Genomic DNA, 26,934 nt, shown 5'->3' with positions numbered 1-26,934 from the left:
TCCTTCACCCAAACTCCCTCTCAGATCCTATTCTATATCCCAGTCCCCTGCCTCAAGCTCCTTTCTTCACTCATCCTCCATCCCAGATTCTGCACCTCCCACATAGGAAAAGTGTGGCCCTTGACCACTTACCAACATCTTGGAGTGGTTGGCCGTTCCATCAAAAATTATTGCCCACCCCTGCTTGTAGATGTACTACCCCTTGAAGCAGAAGTGCAATCACAACATCCACCTTTCTACCTGTCCATTGATGTAGCATTGACATTTCCTGAAAAGATGACACAAAATGTGGCCCTGAGCTGCAGTTCTACAGGTCAGGTAGTCCAGATATTTGACTACATTGTGTAACTTTCTGTCCCAAGGCACCTGAGGTTTGCTGGGTAAGCACTTGTTTAGAGCAATGCTTTTATTCTTTGTGATGATACTAATGTACATAGCTCAGATTTCTTATGTTTCAGAGCAGCTTCTGACAGAATTTTAAACAATGAAACACTCTACTAATATGCTGTACTTGCAGGTCTTCAAACAGTGGGAATATTCAGAGTTGGAAGCTCAAAAAAGAGAGTGAGACAGGTGAGCAGACATTTAGTTACATGAACTTGACTGGTTTTGACTACATACTTAAGTTACCTCTACACTAGAGAGTTTTGCCAACAAAATTGGGGGTTTGACAACAAAACTGGTGGAGCATCTACACACAAAATGCGTTTTGTCAACAGTCTGTCAACAAAACTTGGCACTTCTGCCAACAGTGTTCTGCCTCAAGGTGTTAAGGAATAATGCCTTTGACAACAGTTTCTGTCAACAAAAAAAGCCACGTAGATGTTCTGGGAGGCCATCAGTCAACAGACAGGGCTTCTGGTTCACCACACAGCTCTGTTTGCTGAGCTTCCAGCCAGCTGTTCTTTCAAGACAGCGACTGGGCAGTCTGGCCACACTCTGTTGACGGAGCTGATCAATTTTTTGATCCACTTTTGTTTGTGGACATGATCTGCTGACAGAAGTGTTGCTGGAAGAGCTCTTCCAACAGTAATGTCTGTTGACAGATCACTGTCAACATAGCCATAGACATAGCCTTATAGAATTTCCAGGAACGTGATTATTTTTTACCCTCCCAGAACTGATGAAAGTAGGGCTTTTTGTGGAAGTGACCTATGGTATTTTCAAAAACAAGACGTTTTGTGGCACCTTATAGACTAACAGATATTTTGGAGCATAAGCTTTCATGGGGAAAGACTCACTTCATCAGATTCATGAGTGGGGGGTGTTTCAGAGGAGGGTATTTGGGTATTAGTTATGGCAGCTCTGAACAGACTGTTTCCAATCCTCTTCTGATCAGGAAGAGCTCAAAAAACCCAAGAATTTTAATTTAAAACTTGAACTAAAGCTGATTTTTTCCAAGTTCAAAAATGGTCAAATAAGCATTACTCCCTCTGCTCAGTTTTAGCTGCTTATTTTCACCTATGGTGAAATCCATATGAGGGTCTCAACAGGTTAGCAATCTCAACATAGTCTCAATCCTCTGACACCTGAAGAAGCAATATAGAGCACAAACTTTGAATAGGTGACAGTATCAAGGTTTAGGTTTGAAAGAAAGTTTTACAAATGTCTGGATTGACTGGAGGGGGAGGCTGCCAGTTCTAAGATTCCAGAAAGAATTGGAAGAGCACAGAGTAAACCTTAACTGCAAATCCCTTGCACAAAAGTTGCAGGATGTTAAATTGCACAGGGAGGAATCAACCTTTTGGAACCCCAACTTCCTTCTCCTAAGCATCAGCTCTTCTACCCTGATTAATTTCAGTCAATTCACTCTCATCCAAGTCCCAGTCTCAGCCAAATATTGAGAAAGCAAAGATTCTGCACCACGAGGATATGGTGTTAAAGCCAAAGCTGGGAGTTAACTCTGATACTCCCTCCTACCAGTCTCGCACATACACTAAAAATGGGTGACAGAGAATAACCTTGTAACTTCTGCTAGTTATACTAAGTTTGGAGGTAAGAGCAGTACAGGTATGGGGAAGTATCACAGTAAAGCATATGATACAAAAAAATGAAAACACAGAGCTCGTTGAGGTAGATTCTGAAAACCTGAGGATCACTTCACAGGGCTGGCCCTCTGGAAAGTGAAAGTAGATGGGTAATATAGCTCTGCTCTTGGTATCTTGCAAAGTAGGATTCAATATCCCTTAGGCTGTGTCTACACTAGCCCAAATCTTCAAAATGGCCATGCAAATGGCCATTTTGAAGATTACTAATGAGGCACTGAAATGCATATTCAGCACCTCATTAGCATGCTGCCAGCTGTGGCTCTTCAAAATTGCCCCTATTCACTGCCGTGCGGCTTGTCCAGATGGGGATCCTTTTCGAAAGGACCCCGGGAACTTTGAAATCCCCTTATTCCTATCAGCTGTATGCATGTTCTGACCACTTACCCTGTGTCTACATGTGCCCCTTCCTTTTGAAAGGGCCATGTTAATAAAAAAGTTCAAAAGATGCTAATGAGGTGCTGCAATGAATATGCAGTGCCTCATTAGCATAATGGCGGCCACAGTGATTCAAAAGAGTGGCTTTTCGAATTGTGCGCTGCCCGTGGAGACGGGACATTCCGAAAAGACCCCTCCAGTTTTCGAAAGCTCTTCTTCTGATCACCAGATAGGAAGAAGGGCTTTCAAAAACTGGGGGGTGTGTGCTTTCGGAAGGTCCTGTCTCCACAGGCGGCGCACGATTCAAAAAGCCGCACTTTAGAATCACTGCGGTGGCCATTATGCTAATGAGGCGCTGCATAGTCATTGCAGCACCTCATTAGCATCTTTTGAACCCGCTCATTAACATGCCCCTTTCAAAAGGAAGGGGCACGTGTAGACCCAGCCTTAGTGAGCTCTCTCTCTCTCTATATATATGTTTTTATTCTAAAAAGACAGCTTACAAATCACCCAATAAATTAGCAAAATCATAGAATAATAAGTTATCATTTGAACTGCAGACTTTAACTGCAAAATATTGCTTCCAAAATACTATTGCTGAAGTAAAGGCAACTGCAAACCTACACTCTTACCATGCCCTACAATGAAACGGAGGCTATGTTATCGTTAATGTAGCAATAAGATAATCTCCACTATGAAAGTCATTCACTACCTGTTTTTGCTTTTACTGCGTTTTCAAAAACTTAGCTAGGCAAAATAGTTTGATATTTTCTATTGAATTAAATTAATTTATTTAATTAAATCAACTCAATTCAATCAAACAACATGGAAGTGTCTTGACCTTTTGCAGTAACAATATTAAATCCTGTCATCGTGAAAAAACAGTGGAGGAAATGTAGGGTCTGGATTGAGTTAAAGTTCTGTCCATTTTCTGTACCAAAGAAGGATTTGCAAGACGCTTTTCAGCTCCAGCTGTTTGCAGGCTTTCCAGCATACAAAATGGACAGAGGTTTTCTGAAGTGAGAGTTTTCTGTTCAGGTGAATTTCTTTGGAAAGAACAAAGCAGTGTGTGTTACAGTGGATTTGTTTGGGTTGAGCTGAGAAGGAAGCTTTAGAGCAACTGCAAATACATAAACCAGTTTACTTGTCATCTCTTACACATCTTCTGTAACCATTGTTTAATGCTGACAAATATGCTTCCTAGTCTGATGAAAACACTGTAAAAAGCAATATGTCTGAGAGATCAATTGATGAGAAATGGAAAGATATTGCCTTTTTACACTGCTTGCGGTGTATCTGAAACCAAAATAATTCCACGGATAACGTATATCTGGTGGGTTCTATAATTAGAACATCCCTTTGGAGGCCATCCTGGTGATTTTGTGTGATCTATAGATCATAAGCATTATATAAGAGCTAAGTATTGTTATTAGAAGTAACAGTTATACTTTGCCCCACCATGGTATTTGGTCAGAAAATATCATTTAAATTCAGTATTTTGTTTGAAAATGTCAGTTCAAATAAACCAGAGCAAGTTCACTTTGCTTTTTTTATTTGACCATTAAAGAAAAACAAAAAAAAATCACGTTCTCTGAGCTCTACTTATGCACCTTGATAATGCTACCACTCATCGAAGCCAATGGCCACCATGGACCCAGGGACAGGGTGTATGAGGCTGGGCCAAAAGCAGCCTTTAGAACCTCCTGGGGCACAGTGCAGGTCCGCCTCCCAGCCCTCAGAAAACATGAGGCGTGACAGAGGGATGCTCCTGCAGTGTTTCAAAGGGGCCAAGAGCTACCAGTCACAGCCACTGCGGTAGCGGTGGTGGTGAGGAGCTCTGGGCCCCTTTGAAACGCTGGGCCACTATGCAGTTGTCCCCCTGTCCTCTCCCAATTGTGGACCTGCTGCCATTCAAGTTGTGGACTAGTGCTGTGTTGTGAATGGAGTATCCTGAAGTCTTCAGCTGGAAGAATAGCACCGTCGAAGCGAGGTGTTGTAGGCAGGGAGCTATAATAACAGATTAAGACCAGATTGGCCAATCTAAGCTTCATGCTTAGTTGTGGAATCACAGTGGCTCACAGTGAAGAGGAGACCCAAGTTTTACACCAGGGTCTTAAACATTCCTAAGGTGTCAGCTTTTGGACCAAGTTTCCTTTAGAAAAGGTTTCCCACAATCACCTACAATTACGTGTTTTCTCATTGATCAGGACTAAGATCAATGTGAGCATATATGTTGAGGGCGATTTGCCGGTATACCCCTCAATCCCACTACCAGTAAATCGGGTTGAGACTCTCATTTCTTCTTCTGAGGCACTTTTACCAATAATTAGTCACTGGGATGATTTAAACATTTTGAACACCCCCGCATACCAAAAATTTGAAGTATTGTACTCCTAGAAAACAGATTTTCGCACATCACTATTTCAGCTTTGATACAAGACTAGCAGAAGGAATGATCAGGTTGAAGAAGACTTCTGTGGGTGCTGCAGTGGTACACACATGGAAAAGGGACTGTGACAAACATTTACAGCATTCAGTGTGTGCTCCCTATGCAAAATTGGCAGTGTATAAATAGGAGATGGGACTAGTGACGTAGACTCACCATGTCCCCTTCGGTAAGTCTGTTGCTGCCAACAATGCTGAACTTGCTCATTTCTTGGTGTTCTTGACTGTGATTTTGGCTAGAAACAGCAATAGTAATTAGATGTCATTACGTGCTATGATGAGGTCATTTCTGTTTGTTCACTTTTTAATGGTAGTTAATCTGTGCAGATATATAAATGGTTAGGAGGAGCAGGAAGTATCAGGGCAAGACACCACTACATGTTTGCAAACTTGTTGTGTCTTGCTCAATTCCAGTGCAGTCTCAGGTTACAAGAGAAATTTGACGGTTGGCCTCTTTTTAGTGATTTATTCCTCTTACGAAAATCTCTACATGCTGCAGCATGACTTATAGTCTCTCTCTTCTCCGGAAGAACACTGGAGCTGAATTGTAAGAATAATGAAGGAAGATTGTATGGGAAAACCATGTATAGTGCATATCGTTATTATAACTGGTTCCAACAGTTCCTTTCATGAGAATTAAATACAATTCCACACTGTTTTTGATAAAGGAATGTCATAAATTAATTGAAATAGAAAATGCCCTGCCATCATCCTTATAAATGTACTTGGCACATAAAAGGGATTCTGTATAATAATGGAAGTAGTCAGCAAAGAAATATGTGTTGCCAGCCTGCCGTTCCGACAAACAGCAAATATGAAATGTTACTGCTGATAAATCCATATTTTAAAAATGTTTTCTTAGGTAATGTACTACAGTAATGAGGATGCTGTGGTGTGTCTATTCTTTTTTCCAGTTACGGGAGGAGTTTGACCGTGGGGTAGATGTTGTGCTGGAAGAAGAACACAGCATCCATGATGTTGCTGCTTTACTGAAGGAATTTCTACGAGACATGCCAGATCCACTTCTCACCAAAGAACTTTATACCGCCTTCATCAACACTCTCTGTGAGCTTTGCAACCTCTTTTTCTTAGCATTTTTCTACAAGTTCAGCTCTTCAGGCTACACAAGGTCACCCATAAACTTTTATTTACAAGCCATACCCCCTCTACTTCTGGTTCATGACAGATATTTATGAAGTTTCTCATATGTTGCAAAAGTATTTGCTTGGTTTTGGTGCTATATAGGTACAACATGGGAAAAAATTCTGATCATTCTGTCTTTGCGTGTGCATACATACCCCATATATATGGTGATGATATCCATCCATGTAATATAGTAAGCCCTGCTTCTGTTATTGGATTTGCGAAAGCAGATTGCTATGCTTTTATGCAGTGTCATATTAAAATCAATGGGATTTGTTCAGCTGGAAGATCTTACCTCGTTAGTTCCAAATTTTGGATTGGAGTTTAATGTAGCAATGAGGTAAATGACAGAGCCATGTGATCATGCCACATAGGTCATGGACATGTTACCATTTTGTTACCTCACTTTGCCCACTAATCCAGTAATACCTGGATTATTTCTAGAATTCCAAACCTCTGACCAGTTTCATACGGCCCCCATCTTAAAATAAATAAATAACCAGACCAAATAAATGTTTCTTTTATCTTGCCTTCCATTGGATTGGATGAATTTTTGTCTTTTAGTCATTATACAGTGGTTTTTAACTTTTTCAGCTATTGATTGGAATTGACCAAAACTGTCATGGAATCTTAGCCAAGAATGAATCCAATGGGTCCAAAAGCAAATCACTGTCCAGTGCCCTCCTTTGGATGCCTGATTGCTAGTCTTCCCCTTGGTTGTCTCCTCCTGATGGTCAACTCTATCTCAGTCTTTCATTGTCTAGCCTCTGGCCTGCACACTTGAAATTTCAGCCCCCTCCTGCAGGACTCAGAGTCCTCAAATAAAGAGTCACTTCACCAGGAGTCCCACATTATCACATACAAAAAGTCTTTCAACCCTCCTCAGCTCACAGTTCTTTGTTCCTCTTCCATGGTGCTGGGCCTCTGGATTTATACCTTGGAGCTTAGGTAATACAAGTGGCTGTCCTGCTTCTCCTTAAGCCAGGAGTCCCCAGTCTTCTTGGAGCAGCCTTTACTTCAAAAGTCACTGTTTCTCTGTAAGGCTGGAACCTCAGCCTTCCTGGAACTGGGTAATTCAGGCACTTAGTTATCCACTGTCTCATTAAGCGAGAAATCCTCATCTGTGCTTCTAGAGCAGGTGGTAGTTAAACCTGCAGTATGACCTTAGCCAGGTTCTCCCTCAGATGGCTCTATCTAATCCTCCAGAGTCAGAATTTGGCAGCCTTCTCCTGCTATGAGGGAGAAGGTAGCTTTTCTACTCATTCCCAGTTGGATGAGTGAGAGGAGAGCCTTATCTTTCTGTTTCTGCAAGGCTCCTTGAGATTTTATCCCAAGTACCACTTATTCTCAGGACTGTTTCCTCTCTAACAGCAAGCCCTAGGCCCTTTTATAGTAAGGACATTTCAAACCTTAAACAGCCAAGTCACATGATGGGGTGAACCAACCAATGGACACCACCCAATCACACAGGCTGAAACCCAAAATCCAAAACTTCTAGTCAGATTCAAACTTCATGACAGTTCCTGGGCTTCACAACCGTGGTTCAAAATATTCCTGCCTCTGGAGGTCTTAAGCTGCAAATCTGAATTCAATCTCTGTCAGATTTCAAAGTGTTTAAATTTAGCCTCTATTAAAAAAGATGTTGAAACTGCAAACTCATGTGTGTGCTCAAATTCATCTGTCGATTTCGGATTTGAGATCCTGCTTAAGACTCATCTCTTACTGTTGACAAACATTGCATTTAGAAGTATAATCTGGCTACAAACAAAGCCCTGTTTCTGTACTCTCTCTTGCTTCTTTTCAGTTTTCCAGTCACACTCTAGGAAAGAAAATTTTAAGAAAAAATAAAATGGTTGAAGCATATATACTAATAGGATACTTCAAAATTCTCCTGCATACCAGTATATGCAGCTACCAATACACAGTATAAAAATATAAGGTGACTGTAAAGCACGTTCAACAAAACCCTCTTTTTGTTTCCCATAACTTAAGTAGAGTTCAAATCGGAACTAGCTGACATTCATAATCCTATAGCTTTAGCACTGGCTTTCACAAGATCACAGAATATAACAAAAATATTTTTTGATACATGTTTAAAGTTGTATCAAGCCATGTTGGAAAAAGTATGGGAAACATGGTCAGTAAACACCTTAAAAATTGTATTCTTTTAGCTGGAGCACTGCTGAGCGTATGTTCATTTCCTTTGGGCTAGTTCCAGTGTTTTTTCTTAGATTTTTCTTTTTCCCTCTTAGTATTAGAGCCAGATGAACAACTAAGCACCTTACAGCTTCTTATTTATCTTCTACCTCCCTGTAACTGCGACACTCTACACAGACTCCTACAGTTTCTCTCTACGGTGGCTGGCCATGCAGAAGACAGCACAGACAAAGATGGCCAAGAGGTAGATTCATATCATTCATGTTCTTTTGCTTCCATTACTCCCTGTCTAATGGCATATTTATAAAGGTGAGAAACAGAGACCCTAGAATCAAAAGCATTTAAGATGGAATAAACTTAATTTTGTTCCCACTCTCAGCATCTGTTTATTTACTACAGCATATTCCTGAGACTGTTATGTGTCATAGTTTTGAAATGATTCAATCAATGAAGCATCCACCACTTCCTGTGGGAGGTTCACAACAAATAGTAGATTTCACTGTTAAGAAATAACGAATTCAATCCAGGCTAGTTTTTAACTAGTTTATTTGCATCCTATTATATTGTATGGAATACAAGACTATGAGTCAAAGGACGTGCTTTATATTCCTTCTGCACCTGACTTGCAGAGAGTGATACTGGACAATTCAGTTCACCCCCTCTGCAACTTGTTTACCATATATAAAATAGGGATGATGAGTGACATCCATGAAGTGGTTTAAATGTTGCAATGCTGAGTATCACAGCACCCAGAAAAATCATAGAACAGCATTGCAATCTCCAAAACCTAAGCAAGGTACATAGGGTCCTCATACAATGATGAGGAGGGATAGGTGTCTAAGAATGCATCCTGCAAAAGTCAGATATTTGGATGTCCCTGACAGAATTTTTGTGACTATTTAAATGGTTAGGAGGACAAATCCCACTGAATGTCTGTAGTACTATTCCATGTAGGCATTTTTGAAAATCCTATACAAGATGCTGCTGTTCGCAAGCTTAATTGGCAGTTGGTGGAAAAGTACAGACAAAATAAATAGAGGCCTGTCAAATTCATGGCCATGGAAATTGTGTCTCGGACCATGCAATCTGTTCATATCCATGAAATGTGGTGTCCTGATACCCAGCTCTGAAGGCAGAGCAGAGAGCAACTGCTGCTGCGTGGGCACCCAACTGGGAAAGCAGCCCCGCCACCAGCAGCAGCTCAGAAGTAAGGGTGGCAGTACTGCAGCCTCCTAGTAGGACTGCGACCCGTTTGGGGGTGTGGGTCCATAGCTTAAGAAAAGCTGCCAAAAAAATCTCACATTTGTCATGGGTTGGTCATGGCATAACAGCAAACGTTGACGATATGTGTACCACATTTTGCAAAACACCCATGAAATTTGCTATTTATGCAGTGACCAACCTGCTAATATTGTGTAATTTGTCTGTGTTTTAAGTAGGCCCCAAGTAATGGAGAGCATTGAATTGTAATAATACAGATCGGGCTGAGAATAGTGTAGAGCTATAGTACTTAGTTCCTGACCCTGCCCTGAGTTCTGTGTTGGTGTAGAAGTCCTCCCTTGTGAAATTAATTGCAGGGCTAAAGCCTAGAGCTGCTTAAGAGAACTGGTACTGTAACTGCGGTAAAGGTCTGAATTCCCCTTAGTAATACATTTGCCCACCGTAGGTACTGTGGCAAAGCCAATTCATGTGAACCATCCTGGCATTATTGTAACAGGCTGGTACAGTGTATGTAATGAGGGATTTGTTATAGATAAATAATTGTCAGTAGAAGAATACATTATTTATTAATGATTAAACCCCAGTCCTGCAAAGACTTATGCAATAGTTATCTTTATGACGGCAACTAGTCCCATAGGTGTGGTTGTATGCATAAACTTAATTGTATAGATAACTCTTTTCAAGATTTGAGCATAAATACCTTATTTATAAAATAAAATGTTTTCTTTTAACCAAACTCTCCATATAATAGAATTCTACTTAACAAGCTAGAACTTCAGCATGTACATAAAATAAGCGGTCTATTGAAAAACTCCATAGCATTTGAAAGCATAATTCTGTTCTGGAATACTATTTTGTGCCCTGTTTTTAATAAATTAATTGACTTTTGTGCAGATGTGGGAAAAATAATGAATATATGCATTTCTACTCTTCCACCTCAAATTCCTCTGTGCCACACCCTAAAACCCAGTTGTTGAACATCTGGAATTTATATGAAGTCTTGTGTAGTGAAGTCCTGGCTGCTTTTGCTGCATTCCCAAAATAGCAGCCAGGGGGACGCACATAGAGGAATATCAAATCCACTCCTTGCAAATCTGATATTGGAAAATTGTCCTTAGTAATTTAGATGACACATTTTTAAAGTGTTTGGACGTATTCCTGTTTTTATTCTGTATCCAGTAGTTTCTCCAAGAGCAGGTGACCACAGAGGTAGAAGTGAAAAGAATTGGCCCTGTCCAGGAATCAAACAAGGGAAAGGTTAATAAAAGTAATAAACATGATCCTCTGTTGTTTACATATCTTGAGGATCTTGTGTACACAAGGGTATATGGACTTCTATTTATTCTGTCCACCTGGAAGCACCAGTGCCTGCTGAAAGTAGCAGCATTGGGAACTAATTAATTGACCTAGAGAGGCAGAACTTTGCTGTGGTTATGAGCTCCTATTTTGCTACTTCTCGGCTTTGTGGGAGGAGAATGTTGTAGAAACGATGAAATTCTCTCTCTAACCTGAAAGCAATACCACTAATGAGCCATATCTAGAGAAAACATGGCCCTCAATATTCTTTTTCTTCTAGGTTACTGGGAACAAAATGACATCACTGAACCTGGCCACTATATTTGGGCCTAACCTGTTGCATAAGCAGAAGTCTACAGACAAAGAATTCACAGTTCAGAGTTCAGCTCGAGCTGAGGAGAGTACTGCAATCATTGCTGTTGTGCAGAAGATGATTGAAAATTATGAAACCCTTTTCATGGTAAGTGAATGTCTCTTACACTGACTGATTTTGCATTTGACTCTTCAAGTCAGTGTATCCTAGATGGCATTGCCAAGAAGTTAAATTGAACTATGTTCAAATAAATTATGCTAATATTGGTATGCAAAGGAATGATTAGCTTAATATAGACAGACAAACAGACAGACAGACAGAGTGCTTTTTTTTCTGCCAGTACTTGCCAGTACTGAGTACTGGCACCTCAGCAGCCCCAGCCATGGAATTGTCTGGGAGTGGGTGAGGGCAAGGAGCCAGTTGAGTACTGGCTCCACATTTCTTACAAAAAAGACACTGTGTGTGTGTGTGTGTATCTATCTATATATATATATATGGAATTATTAATTTATAAGTTAAAAAGTGCAACAAAATAACAATGCAGCAAAACAATAGTGAAAATTTCTCCACCCATGCCCAGCCTCAGAGGTTGGGAAGCTTTGTCTGAGCCAAGGGGAAAAGACAAAACTGTCACCCTATTAAGGCTTCATGTCAGTCCCTCCCAGGTGCTGTTGTTTCAAGGAGAGACAGGAGTAGGGGGGTGTTCTTGGTAGTCTGGTTGGTTGGACAGAAGTGTTGCAGCATAAGCCTATTCACAATTCAAAGGGAAAGGTTATAAGCCGTTATGTGTGCCCAAGAGTATCATTCTGGGCTGTAAAGAAAAGCTTTAATACAAAGAGAGAATGACCTGCACTGGACAAGTTATTGCTGCACATTTCCCAGATGTGTTACTTAATAAAATTGTGGCCTAGTTAAATCACATTCCTGGTGTGTTTTCTTTTATCTTATTGTCTAGAGCCCTAGCACTCAGTTTAGTATGATTTATTATCTTGTCTTAAGAAAGCCTCTGGGGTGGAATAACAGGATAGTGTAGGTGTAAATTGTCATTGATGTCTTTCCTTCATTTTAAGGCAATTAGATTCACACATACATCTTGAAGAAAAGGAAAACTTTAAATCTTTGAAGGCTAAGGGTAGTTGTGTGACCTGTTTTGTTTTGTTTTCCATTGTAACTAGGAAGCAGCATGCATTGTACTATTAATGATCAGCTCTTGACCCAGGAAGACAAAAAGAAGGGAATCCCTGTGTAATGATACATCATAGATTGGAGCTGGGAAGAATATGGGAAACCTGTAATGGAGTAACATAGGTTTGAGCAATGTAAAACAAGGTGGAACATAGTGCAGTGCAGGATGTAGCTGGGGAGAGAAGGGAAAGAGAAAATGAGAGTGAATGCTGCCGGCCATTTCCAATAACAGCATCACCTGAGCCGCTGTCTTCCTTTTGTACTTTATTTCCTTCCATTACAGCCTGTGCATTAGTCTTTATTGCTGTTCCAGTGAAGCATTCAGCAATTTGTTTTTCTTTTGCCTTTACGTTCATGAACAAGATGAGTATAGCTCCAGGGTGCCCCCATGAACAATAAATACAAGATCTTGCACAGTGCTGTATATTTTTCCTTCTAGGGAAAAAAGTGATGGAACTGTGGTCCTGTGAGAGCTGTTGCTTGCTTGGAGAACTGCTGGCAATAACGATTTTGTTACAGCAAGTTTACATAAAACAAATTCTGAAGTATTAGTTTTTTTGTTTCACTGTACTGACATTTTATGGAACAACCACTTCTCAGCACATTACATTCTAGGCACACGTTCAAATTTTTAATGTGGAAAGGGTGGAGTTTAGGGATTGAATAACCTACATATGGGCTCTTTTAATTATGACAGTGTTAGTCCTTTATCTCTTCACTACTTGCATGTTGTATTTGAAGGTTAAACTGTGCAGGGAAAACAGAAATAATTTCCTTTTGTTTTCTGGAGTAGCTTTTCAGTTTTTGGAATGAGTTTACAGTCTAAATGCCAGAGTAAATGGATAGCTGAATGCAAGGGAAAATGAATCTTGCTGCAAGGTTCTTTTTGTGACTAAAGTGTGTTGGTTGGAAGTGTTCAGAAATATACAGCACAGAAGCATCTCTGGAGATTTTCCTCTTCCCAGGGGTTAAAGTAGGGGGTAGTTTGTTGTTCTCTTGTGCCTGATTTCAAGAATGAGACTATATCCCATGTCAGTAGTTGTTTTTAAAGCACAGCACTGCGCAACTTCTTGTATTTATTGTTCAAGGGGGAACCATGGAGCTATACTCATCTTGTTAATGTCACCGATGGGGTTCAATTAAATGCTTTTTTGTTCTTTGCAAAATTAGCACACTGCATCCTTCGCAAAGTTGGTGGATTGTAAATTTATTTGTAGCATAATTCCGACAATTCCCAGTCAGGCACCAGCAAAATGTTATCCCAGACCTAGAGAGTGGGAGAAGGCCAGGGCTGCTGTTTATAGTTACTACTTGACATTTGTACTGCTTTCCAATTGAGAAACAGCTGGACTAGAGCAAGCAGCAACAGCATATAGCATTCAGCACATTGCTGCCCGGGTGATTTTTTTGGTTTGGTTTGTTTTTTTAACACTATGATTGGCTTTAGCATTGAGAGTGGAGCAAAGTTGGTGAACTAAAATCTAATAGAAACAATCTGATATTTGGTCCAGACCACAGATTTCAGAATATTTGAGAGTTATTTCTAGGTCAAAAATATTGTTTGCTATGGAATCTTGATAGTTATGAACTGCTTGGATTTCTAAAATAGATTCCAGTAATTCAGATCAATACCACCAATTTAAATCAAATTTATTGTTGCAGAGATATTCTTCTACACTTTAGGTCTCAGTTGTACATTTATTTTGGTTCCTAGATTCCCTTTGATAACAGTGGGATTGAGGTAAGTAATTATATAGGAGAGGGTTCTGTGAAGCACTGCTTTTCTCCAGACCCCTAACTAAGGGGACAGTCATGCAACTGGATCCTAGTAGGTGGACTCATATGCCCACATCATGCCCCATTGACTTCACTGGAGTTCTGCATGAGTGCAGGTGTCCAAGCTGCCAGTATGACATGTATTTAGCTCCTCGGTGCACGTTCCTGCATTCCCAGAGGAATTCTCACATATCTAGCTCAGTTGCAGCAAGGCAGCAGGCATTTGTCTGCAGTTCTCCATTTCCATTGAGAGAGGCCACTAAGGCACGCCCTGAGCAGGCCGTGAGGCACCATTTCTCCATGGTCCTCCTGGTAGAGCTACATCAGGGATGAGCAGTTTGGAGACAGCACTGGATGAGACTTCACACCAGCCTCACGCTTCCTCAGCCAGACCATTCCCAACTACTTGAAGAATCCCTACCCTTTCTATTCAGACAGTGCCCAGCCCTCCTGGAAGCCTAGGACTCACCTACTTCCCAGCAGGTTCCAGCATTATCAACAGCTTCAGCAACCCCACAGTTTCTGTCTCTGTGCATCCCTATCACCACTGCCAACTGTTGAGCAGCTCGATAACCTACCTGTAACAGGTTACTAGTCATTCACTTGTGTGCAAATTAATTACCAAAAAATGTTATACATGGAACAAAAGTTGGCTGTTATGAGAAGTTCACCAGCATAAATCCAGTTGCAGGATCAAGTTTAAGTTGTTTCTGTCACCCTTTTTAAAATTCTTCATAAATTAGGTAACCAGCTGTTTTCATTTTACGGCTTTCCCCTCTCTAAATCTACTAGAGTTATCAAGAAGTTGGTTAGTTTTATATTTGTAAGGAAAAATGTTGACACTTTAATCTTATTTTTAGCCAAATTTCTCTTTACTTAATACTTTCCTGATCAGCAGCTTGGTGTTACTCAATGTAGTATGCAGGACAAAGCAAAGTTTGCTTTTCCCTCAAATTCTATTTAGAATCACACCCATTCTTCATAAAGGCCACATAAATTGAGGAGTCACAAGGCTAGGTTATGGAATTAGGATTCTAAAACAGGCACTCTTGTGCAAAGATAAATTATTTAAAATGAATAAATAAACACACAAAAATGTAAGCAAAAGAGAAATTTATGCATGCACAGGCACAGTTACCATAGAGATTTCATATCTAATCAATGAGCATTGCTTGTTTTTAATTATGTCCTCAGTTATTATAACTTGTGCCCCTTCTGTGTCTTGAGTGCATTTGTAAATATTAAAGCTTTTTGACAGTTACTACATAGCTTAAAGAAATCTAAATGATGTTTCTCTAAATGCTTCCCCAACCACACCCTCATCCCCAAGGAATCCATTAGGAATCCTGTTTCTATTTCCCAGTAAATGCCTGGGAGAGCAAATGAACCGTGCAATTTGATCCAATCATTTGATTTTTAACTCTGACAAATTGAGACCAGAAACACTGCACAGTTTACTAACAGTATGTTTACTTGCAGTTAGACAGCTGTAGCTAGTACATGCCAGCTGATTTGTGCTTGTGGGACTCAGACTAAGTGGCTGTTTGTGATTAGATGTTCCAACTTGGGGTATCACCTGAGTTCTGGACACCAACCCTCCATGTTGTACAGTCCATGCTTCAGCCTGAGCCTGTCCATCTAATCTACAATTAAATAGTCCTTTAGCCCAAGATTCACAATTCCTAGTCCACTAGCACAAGCCAGCCATGTTTCTTTAACTGCAGTGTGGTCATCCCCTGAGACTTGTAGAAATGTAGATCTGCTTCCAGATCCATCCGTCCATCCATCCATCACATTCCTCACAAATTCAGTTGGGAGATGACAGGTCATAGACCTTTACGATGAGGTCCAAATCCAAAAGGAGATGGCACAACCTCTTAATTAACTTAATTAGTTGTGAGCTTTTAGGAAGATTTTGGATAAAGTGGAGCAAGTCCCAGATGAGAGAAGCAACAATAATAAAAAAATCAGAAAATGTGACCTCTGGGAAAAAATTAAAAATACTGTGCATGCTTAATTTTGAGAAAAGAAGACTGGGGGAGGATCTAATAACAAGTTCTCAAATATGATAAGAGCTTTTGTAGTGAGGACAGTGGTCAGGTTTTCTTTATGTCACTGGAGGCAGTACAATGGTCTTCAGTAAAGAAGATTTAAATGAGAAATTAGGAAGATCTTTCTAACTAGATGGACAGTTAAGTTCTGTAATAGGCTTCCAAGAGGATTATGAAATTCCCCGTCATCGGAGGTTCAAGAACAGTTTCGACAAACATCTGTGAGTGCTGGTCTAAGTTTACTTGGTCTTACCTCAGATTACCTCTCAAGGTTCATCCAGACCTATGTTTGTATGATTCTGTAATCTCAGTCTTGACCAGATAGACTGTCACCCCACCCATCATCATCCAAGCCACAGTCTTAGTTATATGCTGTATATGATGGTTAAAAACTACCCAGGCCAAGTCCGATGAAATAGAGAGACAGTCACCTGTCATTCACAAACATGAGACAGGAATATCCATATCTTCACCCTACCTGCCCCTGCAAATGATGAACAAAAGGAAGGGAAAGAAGAGAATTGCATGGAACCTCATGTGTGAGCACCTTGGTGGGAGATAATCAGTCTCACAACATTGTCCTATGTATCATTTCAACAAGAACCATTCCAAAAGAGCTCTTAGTTCTTCCCACTAACAAGTGTGGCTGTCCAGCAGCACTTCCTGGGCAGTTGTTTCAAACAATACCCAAAAGATATTATATAATAAAATGAATACTTCAAATTAGGCTCTTGGACTGAGATTTCCAAAGAACCTAAAGGGGAGGTAGGTGATGACTCCCCAAGCCTAGGCATCACTTAAGTCACACTTTTGCCCTGTGGGAACTGGACACCTAATTTCCTCAGGCCCCTTATATAATCCAGATATCGGCTTCTCAGTGAATGGCCTGATTTTCAAAGTGCTTAATGAACTGCAGCTCAGTGAAAATAGGTAATTGAAAGTGAACTGAGTCAGGCCCATTGCATGCCAGCCTAACCGAGAAGCAAGCTGCTTTTTGACTGCAGAGACCAGCTCCTGGCCCTTGGTACAAACATCAAGGCAGTATTTCAGTGGAAATTTAGGACAGGGGTGGCCTTCCTCAGTCAGTCAGCAGTGTTTGTCATGACCTGAAAGGAAAGACTGCTACTGTAACTGGCCCAAGTGATTACCTGAAGGTGGATGCAAAGGCTGCTGAACTGTCTCATTAGCAACTGAAGGATGTACACATACCTCATAGGTCAAATGAGTCAAACAAGGTCAAAGAAAACTCTGTATTTGTTCCAACAGAGTGATATTCTTCAACATAAACACAAGCAACATGCATGAAGCAATAACACAGAAGTTTGAACATGCTAATGATCTGTATTTGCAATACAGATCCATAGTTTTAAAGAACTTGAAGTGAACCTTACATCTGATGTTAAGATCATGGAAGAGTATTTCCAAAGTGACAGTTGAGACCGAATACAAGCAAAATAGTCAACTCCACTTTCCACCTACAAAACAGATTTACACAAAACATACCAATTGTCAAAACGATGAGGAGTCGTGGGGCATCTTAATAACTAACAGATTTATTTGGTCATAAGCTTCTGTGGGCTGAAGCCCACTTCATCAGATGTGTCTTACGGTTGAGTTTTGTTGTAAAACCTTGTGTTAGGACCCAAAACAATTTATCTCAGTATCATTCTTGACTACACATTGACCTTTCGCGACCACCTCAAAAATAACTTCAGCAGTGAAGACTCACATCAACATTATTCAGAAATTAGCAGAAAAAAGTTGACAATCAACTGCCGCAGGGATATGAACATTGGCCCTACTGTATCAGTTGCCCACTACTGTGTGGGCAAGAAGGTACAACATCCAATCTTGTGGATAAGCAGTTGAATCAGGCCATGCTGATTATCATGAGAACTTTAAAATTAACACCTCCACTGTGGCTTTATCTATTAGAAACATCGACTCTCCAGCTATCCATTGAGATATAGCCACAGTATCAACATTTAAATGTGCCAGCAATTACCCAGTACTTCCCATCCATCAGGTTGTGAATAACATACTCTTAACAATCCCTGAAATTGCAAAAATCACTATATACCATGTGACTGCCTCAGGTCTCTGAATCTGGCCTGGGAATGGCAAAGTATCTGGACCTCATCTACCATGGTAGACAGGCACATTATTACCAACCCAACAAGCCACCTTCCTGTTTTTGACCTGCCACACAGTTTAGACCACACTGAATCAGAGAAGAGGCAGGCACTTAATGTACAACACAACACACTCAACACATCATAATGCCATGTCCCAAATATGGATACAAATGTGAATTGGGTGATATCCACAGTGTCACAGAGAAAACTTTGAAATGGCTTATGGACCTAGAACTGCATAAATGGTATATTGCTTTGCAAATGCCGTTTGTGTGTGTGTGTGTGAGAGAGAGAGAGAGTGAGAGAGAGAGATCATGGATAAGTGTAGAGATACAACAACCACATTCTAATTTCTAGTTAAAAGAAGTCTGGGAAAAGAAAAACACCCTAGAATACTCCATCCTTCCAACATAGTATTTCACATTTAGTTTTCTGGATTCTAAAATATAAGAAAAAGGCAAATGTTGTGCCCATCTTTAAAAAAGGGAGGAAAGATGATCCAGGGAACTATAGGCCAGTCAGTCTTACATCAGACCCTGGAAAAATCAGGGAGGGGCTCCTCAAGGAAGTCATTTTGAGGCACTTGGAGGAGGCGAGAGTGATCGGGAATAGTCAGCATGGATTCATGAAGGGCAAGTCATGCCTGACCAATCTGACTAGTTTCTACGATGAGATAAGTGGGTCTGTGGAAAAGGGAAAATAAATGGATGCGATTTATCGTGACTTTAGCAAAGCTTTTGATACGGTCGCCCACAATATTCTTGTCAGCAAGTTAAAGGGATGTGGATTGGATAAATGGATAGAAAGCTGGCTAGAAGGCTGGGCCCAGAGGGTAGCGATCAACAGCTCGATGTCGGGATGGCGGTCGGTTTCTAGTGGAGTGCCCCAAGGTTCGATTCTGGGTCCTGTTCTGTTCAACATATTTATCAATGACCTGGATGAGGGGTTGGATTGCACCCTCAGCAAGTTTGCGGATGACACTAAGCTAGGGGGAGAGGTAGATATGCTGGAGGTTAGGAACAGGGTCCAGACTGACTTAGACAAATTGGAAGACTGGGCTTCAAGAAATCTGATGAGGTTCACTAAGGACAAGTGCAGAGTCCTGCACTTGGGCCAGAAGAATCCCAAGCGTTGTTATAGGCTGGGGTCCGATGGGCCCAGTAGTAGTTTTGCAGAAAAGGACCTGGGAGTTGTAGGGGATGAGAAGATAGACATGAGTCAACAGTGTGCTGTTGTAGCCAAGAAAGCTAATGGTATATTAGGTTGCATCAAGAAGAGAGTTGCCAGTAGATCCAGAGAAGTGATTATTCCTCTTGATTCGGCTTTGGTGAGGCCGCATCTGGAGTACTGTGTCCAGTTCTAGCCCCCCAATTATAGGAAGGATGTGGATACACTGGAGAGGGTCCAGCAGAGGGCGACCAAAATAATTAGGGGGCTGGAGCATATGACTTATGAAGAAAGGTTGAGGGAATTGGGACTGTTAGTCTGCAGAAGAGAAGACTGAGGGGGGACTTGATAACGGCCTTCAAATTACCGAAGGGAGGTTGCAAAGAGGCTGGAGAGAGGCTGTTCACAGTGGTCATGGATGGCAGAACATGAAACAATGGTCTCAAGTTGTGTTTGGAGAGGTCCAGGTTAGGAAAAACTTTTTCACTAGGAGGGTGGTGAAGCATGGGAATGGTCTACCCCGGGAAGTAGTGGAGTCTCTATCCCTGGAGGTGTTTAAGTCTCGCCTCAACAAAGCCGTGGTTTTCATCCTGCTTAGAGCAAGGGGCTGGACTCGATGGCTTTTTTATGTCTCTTCCAGCTCTGTTGTTCTATGATAAGTCCAATTATTTGGTTTCAGATTTTTATAAGCTTCACCGCTTTTTCAGTGGAAATGTGAATTCTTTAAATCAGAGCTTTGGAGGTGTATGACCACTAATAGTCCCTTTGAAATCCCAAAGTGTTGTCCAGACCTGTACTGGAAATGAAGGGGTTACCTGATAAGCATTTCATACTTTTGTCCTGTATACACCAGCGTAGTATGTATTTTCTCTTATGTATGTGTGGGTATGCATCATTATATCAACTTGTCTTTACATGATATTTTATAGAATTCTGTAAATTTATGTTCATGCACAAGTCTAGTGTTTTAAAATGAGCATAATAAGAAATATACTTTAGGATATTCTTCTGCAACTAACTTCTTAATGTTGTTTTCATTGCAGGTTCCCCCTGACCTTCAGAATGAAGTGTTAATTAGTTTATTAGAGACTGATCCAGATGTTGTGGATTATTTGCTGAGGAGGAAAGCTTCCCAGTCATCGTGAGTAACTTCTTTTTTCAGCATCTCTGTTCCTGTTGGGAATTTATTTTTTCTATTGGAAGTGTTCAAAAGATTCTAGCTTTCCTCACTTCTTGTGTATATTCTCTGAAGGAGCCAGAGAGTGACTATGTCTGAATAGTATCTCTAGGACATTGACTCTGCCAAAGAAATTACACCTTTTCAGCATTGTTTTCTAAAGAAAGAAACTTCTTTACTGTTTCTAAAAAAGGTTTGTGTACTGTTGCCAAGAACATTAATGTTAGGTGTACGTAAATATATTCAGTGCACTATAACCTAGTAATCCACTGGTACCGTGTTTTATTGTGGTCTTGTGCTTTTGGTAAAACAACACATATTACACTATCATTGAAACATGCCCTGCAGTGCCTTAACAGAATCCTGACAAGCAGCTTGATCAGTCTGTTGCCCTCTTCTTGTCAAATGCATTGATAAGCTTCCAAAGTCGACACAATGTTGCTAACACTCTGATTGATGTAACAGAAAGTATATTGACAATGGATGGTCATATCCAGCAGTATGTCTAACAAGCAGCATGAAGAGGAAGAAAGAAGTATCATCCAGTCACCAAAGCAAATGTGGTATACAAAATAGTCATATTCTTCTATGTTAAATACATGATCTGTGCCTATCTACGCCCATGCACCTTGATGATAGCACATTGGGAATAGTGATATTGCCAACTGTCTAAGAGGATTCCTTCTAGCTCTAGTAGGTCCCAGGATATCAGACCTTAAAATCATGATATTCTTATCCATGGTAAAGCTATTTAAGTTATGTAAGGTACTTTTTAAGCGTTTCCTACTGTGAAAACTATTCGGGACAGGCTGGACTGAGTCTTCCTGTGTATGTGGAAAGTGCATAGCACATTGTGATTGCTTCCAGAATAAACAATTAGTTTCTAAAATTCACCAGCAATGATTTTTCTGTCTCTCCAAGGCATGGACATCTGGACTTATGGTATTAAGTGCCCATGACTTTACAAGCAGAAGTATGCAAGGAAACAGTATCTTTAACACATCTTTAAAAACTCTCTCTAAAATCATTTCTAAAATTATTAAAAATCATGGCATATGCCAGCTATCTGAGGCTGTGGTGTATTATGGTAACATCATTTCAAACATATGCCAGTGACAGCCTTTATTTTAGACTTCATCCTCTATTGTATGTAGCAGGGGACAGCAATCTCCAGCATGGGTGTGAACAGAGGCACATGAGCAGATTTTCATCTGCATGCAAGGCAGGAGCTTGGCCTTGCTTCTCTTCCCCCATGCAGCCGGGAGCTTGCTCAAAGCCATGCCACCTGTGGATTAACAAGGAACAGCTCATGCTACCAACCATCACCTAAACGCTAAAGCTCTGCATTGTCATTTATTTATTAATGAAGCCGTTCTAGGTAGGATGATTTGTGACTCTCAAAAGTACCACCAGCACTCAGATCATACATAGAGGTCAAAAGGTCAAATTTCAGCACTTCCCCTTGGAAAGGTTGCCGATCCCTGGTACATACAGAGGTATGATTGTGTTTCACTTGTGGATATACACGTTGATTTAGCATAGACTTAGGCCACAAAATATTGTACATATGATGATTTATTCTTAACCCCTTCCCTGAATACTCTCAAAACTTACTGACCTTCCCTTGAGCTTCCTTATTTTTCAGCCAACATGGACAGGTGCAGGAGACAATGGTATCTTGTGCAAATGAAAGATTTTCTGTGACATTAAGAGACAGTAGCTATGGTACTACCTATTTGTTGTAATTTAAAAATAGCATATTGCTATGTCTCTGAGAATAGAAAAATGTATTTTCGTTTTTCTTTTACCTGCCTACCAACTGTTTCATGAAAGACTTCTCTTTGCCATTTATGCTGATGCAAGTATGTTTTCAGAAGTGATTGGAAACTTTTTGGTAAGAATTTGGCTGAGATTAGAAAAAAATATTGGCTCAGTGCTAATGCAAGGGATGTGCTGTTTTTAAGAGATGGGTATGTTGCAGAAAATAATTTTCATTTAGAGACTTGAGGACATTTTTCTGGCTACGTATTTCTTTGTTACTTTTCCTGTGAGAAATGGTAGGCAGCAGTTAGATTTTGCTAACCACTTACAGGTTGAATGTCTCTAATCCGGGACTCTCTCATCTGGCAACATTTATAATCTTGCATGATTTTAGTTATCCAGATGACCACTTATCTTGGGCATGGCCAAGTTTTTCATTGTCCCAAGTTTGTTTACAGCCACCAGTCCTGGCTCAAAAGTAATTTACCCTTAAATGTCTTCTAGGAGCCCAGTAAGCTGTGGAAGTATTGGTAATGTGCTAGACATTATTGACCTCCGTGATCCAGCAAATTCTCTCATCCATCACTGGTCAGATCCCGAGGGTGCTGGATGAGAGAGGCTCAACCTGTATTTGAGTATGGATTTTTGTTAGGATCCATAGGATGGAAAACTTTACTTATCCCACAATAAATAATTAGACAAGCCTCAGCAGCAAAGAAATCAGTTGCTTTCATAGCATAGTGTGTGAGAACAACTTCAACATTTAGTCTCATGCAAATTGTCCTGAGAATACTAGTACTAATGTATGTACTGGAGCAGATCTCCACACTTGTACTTCTAATACCGCTATAAATTTTCTTGACACTGTTTTAGCAATAACATAGCAATCTCTTTGTTTTCCTTCTCAAAGGTAGACAAATGGAGTTTGGCTCTCCCCTTCCCTTAAGAGCTGAGTATCTTGTATGAAACATCAGGGAAAGGTAATAGGGTTGGACGTTGAGAAGTGCTGATTACTGTTAATATGGCACTAATTACCACATTGTCTGTTGTGGATAATTTTCTTGACACTTTTGTACCTTGAGTAGATGATGATGAAACTTGGGACTCCCACTGCAAAGTGAACCACATCTAAATTACCTATCAATAAAAGTTGTGCCTTAAGAATATTTGTTGCTTTCCATGTGTAAGTAGTCATCATAGAACAGAAATATTTGAAAATGATCAGTTTTTGTTTTGCTTGAACTTCTTTTTAGGTAATGGTTTTTAATTAATAGTAATCTATGATATAGAGATAAAAGGCTTCATTTTAAGTATACCATCCCTCTCCAGCTGGAATTGGAATATAGATTTTCCTAAAATACTTAGAATTTTATTATCTATTGTATTCTGTGTGGGTTTTCATACTGTAGTCATCACTGTATTATCCGAGTGCCTCTAAGTGCATTAGGCCACGTGGCTGCACTTCTGACACGTTTATTCAATCATCCTCTCCCCAAAGAAAGAGGCCTGTGCAGTGTGCCTGTTTTCATAGCGTGTTTTTATATCTGTTGTTATGTGTTTATATTAGAGAAGACAAGCTCAGAGAATTGTGCGTTGCACTTCTAGCAGAAGGTGATCATATTTGTGATGATTCTTGGTTGTTGGATTTGAACTATACACAGACAGGGAAAGAGAGAGAGAGATTCCTCCCCACTAGACTGGCACCGTGCCTAGATTTTTCTGCTTTTCTGGCCCTTGATAAGAGGGGAAAGATAAGAATGGATCCTCAATAGAGCAATTCATTTTCATCATTGTTATTGTTGTTGTTATTATTATTATTATTAGCAGTAGTATTTATAATTCAGCCATCCTAGCAGTATCTGGGTGATGTTACATAAATTTAGAAGGACATCAGTTCCCTCAAGGAAATGAATGAGGCTCCTTTTAATGCCACTTCATGTTTTGCTCTGGAACCTGAAATGGTGTTTTGGAACTAGTCTGTGGTAGATCATTTTTCAAAGCTTGGACGTGATGCTTGTTGTGTCCTTGTTTTAGTACAGCCTCTACATTGTGCTTTATGTCATGGTTTATTATGCTTTATTTTTCTTATCCCTTCCTTCACCTACTTCATAACTTGCAGATGATAATTTTACAGGGATTGCCATTACCCATCCTTCTTTAATAATCAAGAGTCTTCTTATTGTCTCTTTAATACTTCATAATCTGCCTTTCCTTCATGTGATGTACCTGTGTCATACTTATTTTGCATGTTTTCTTTTACGAGGCTCCCCAGCACAGAGCAATAGAAAAAAAAAATCTGTTTAAAATATCAAGCATGAAAACATGTAATCATTTAATCACTTATCTTATGTAACAGTGTGTTTTTCATGTTAATTTAACTTCAGGAACTATAATATAGCCAAGATTGTAATGCTGGAGCAAAGCTAAAATAGCAGGGGTCTTTAAACTGGTGCAAGCAGTAGTTAAATCCGTCACAGTATTTTATCGTTTCTTCTTCGACTGATGGTTCCTATTGTATTGTACTGAAGGGTTATCTTCACTACCGCGGAAGGTTGACCTGCTCAGGGTCGATCTTCAGGGGTTCAATTTTGTGGATGAATGAAAGTGAGCTCTCAGGAGTTACAGTTGACCCCTGTACTCCTCACGAGATGCAGGGAGTAAGGGAGATCAATGGGAGAAACTCTCCTGTCAACCTTCCCCTGCAAAGACAGATAAGCTAGTCGAACGTAGATACATAAATTTTAGCTATGCAATTTGCAAATATAAAACTGCATATCCACAGTTGACTTTCTATGACTAGTGTAGACATATCCCGAGGGTTTACATATATGTACCATGCACCTGGAGTGGAAGATTTTTAAAGCAGTAGTTGGTCTGCACATGCTGTCTTGGCCCACCTCATGGTTTCATAAAGGTGATAAAGGGCAGTGCAGTCTCCAGTTCCTTCTTACTACTGCATTCTCTAGGTTGGAACTATTGTTGTCTTCTTGCAGGTGACATGCTTTAAAAACATACCATTGCACAATTAGTTTTAATTTTTTTTTTTACTCCTTTTGTTGTTTTATGGTAGTTTTTAGTACGTTGCTAGTTTTAGGATTAAGAAGAGGGTTCCTCCTGGGGGAGTTTTGTTTTCTATGCAGCCCTTCTCACTTTTACCTTCTGTACTCACACGTGGATATTAGACTATGCTGAAAACTGCAAGCTTTCAAATCTGTGTTTCCTACCTGCATTTATTCTTGACCAGTGATGAATGTCAGCTCTGCCCCTGTTGCTTGGGAGAAGCCCGCGTTTCATTCAGGTACAGTATCTTTCAGTCCCTACCCTGCTATGCCTGAGAAGGCTAGGCTCCCTGCCTCCAGAAGCACCTAATGGAAGTCACCCTGAGACGTCAGTCGGACCCTGATTGGGCAACCCCTCTGTGCATCAGGTTAAGGCTGCCAGGTGTGCATCTTAAACTAGGGACGCCAAGGTCAGCATTGACAGTACCACAACTATGGACACAGTGCACAGGGTCGGGAAATAAGGAAGCATGTGTAGTACCCAGAGGCACTGAGACCTCATCTGGGATGAGTGAAGTCTCTGCTTTACAGCTTTACAGCATTACAACTGGTGCATTGGCTGGGAAGAACTGCTGGAAGGTCTCAGACGTTTGGGATGCGCTTCCTCAGCCCAGGGAAGCAAGTAGTACCCAGAGGCACTGAGACCTCGTCTGGGGTGACTGAAGTCTCTGCTCCACAGCCTTGGCTGAGAGCCAGCTGGCCTTTAGCTCCTGTGGTACAGTGCAGGGCTTTAGACCTTCTGCTTGCAGGTTCTATCCCTGGTGCCAGCAACCTGTATCTGTTGGCATCACGCATGCATGTAGCATATCAGTAAGCTCTCTTCTAAGCCTAAGGAAGGAGAGACTCCTTCTGCAAGTCATAGGGATGGAGCACACACTAAAGCTTACAAACATGAAAAGAAGTTGCATAAATCAACAGATCCACTGGTGTACTGTGGACCTGTAAAAACAGTCAACACTGGCATCCCTCAGAGCTGGAGAGTCAGCTGTTCCTGGGAAGACCATTGCTTCTGTTCTGGTTCCCCTTGACTCTGGGGAGGTTGGGAAAAGCACCTGAGCTCTAGGAAGCATTTGCCCTGGGAGAGACAAGGTTCTCATGCCTTCTGGAGCTTCTACATCCACGTTGACATTATTTTCAGGATAAGATGTACTTTAATTGCCATAATCCCATCATTAGAAGAAAGGCTGTGGTTTATGCGTCTTGATATGCAGGATGCTTATTTTCACTTAGACATCCGTCTGGAACACAGGTGGTCCTTGAAGTTCATAGTAGGCCCTCAGCACTTTCAATACAGGGTCCAGCCATTTGGACTCACCACTGCTCCTGGGGTCTTCACTCTTTTTTCCATCATGGTGGCCTAACCCAGGCATTATGGGATGCTTGTATTTCCTTATCTCGATGACTGGCTTCTAGCAATGTGGTTCGGACAATGCCTGGATTTTGACCTCCATGTTGCTCAGACTTCTTTCATTCTTTGAGGATCAGCATCAATGTTGAAAAATCAACTCTGGACCCCACAAGGTCCCTATAATCATCAGAATTGCAAGACACCATCCTGAGCACAGGAAGCAGTCCACCAGGTGTTCTTATCAGGCCAGTTGGAACCACTTCACCTTATGGCCCCA

At 40.7% G+C, this 26,934-nt stretch overlaps 1 protein-coding gene across 3 annotated transcripts in view; it reads left to right on the top strand.

The window, feature by feature from the left end:
- ARHGAP6 (Rho GTPase activating protein 6) overlaps nt 1-26,934 on the top strand; it is a 479,646-nt gene that overhangs the window by 440,837 nt on the left and 11,875 nt on the right. For all 3 annotated transcript variants that reach the window (XM_074992808.1, XM_074992819.1, XM_074992830.1), the window contains exons 6-10: nt 518-573; nt 5,783-5,933; nt 8,264-8,412; nt 10,966-11,145; nt 20,356-20,453. In XM_074992808.1, coding sequence (XP_074848909.1) covers nt 518-573; nt 5,783-5,933; nt 8,264-8,412; nt 10,966-11,145; nt 20,356-20,453 — 634 coding nt within the window. The remainder of the gene's footprint in view (nt 1-517; nt 574-5,782; nt 5,934-8,263; nt 8,413-10,965; nt 11,146-20,355; nt 20,454-26,934) is intronic.

The sequence above is a fragment of the Carettochelys insculpta genome, chromosome 1 (assembly GCF_033958435.1).
Source record: "Carettochelys insculpta isolate YL-2023 chromosome 1, ASM3395843v1, whole genome shotgun sequence".
Lineage (NCBI taxonomy): Eukaryota > Metazoa > Chordata > Testudines > Carettochelyidae > Carettochelys > Carettochelys insculpta.
Note: the sequence above shows the minus strand (reverse complement) of the source record. Positions and strands in the feature narration are given on the sequence as shown.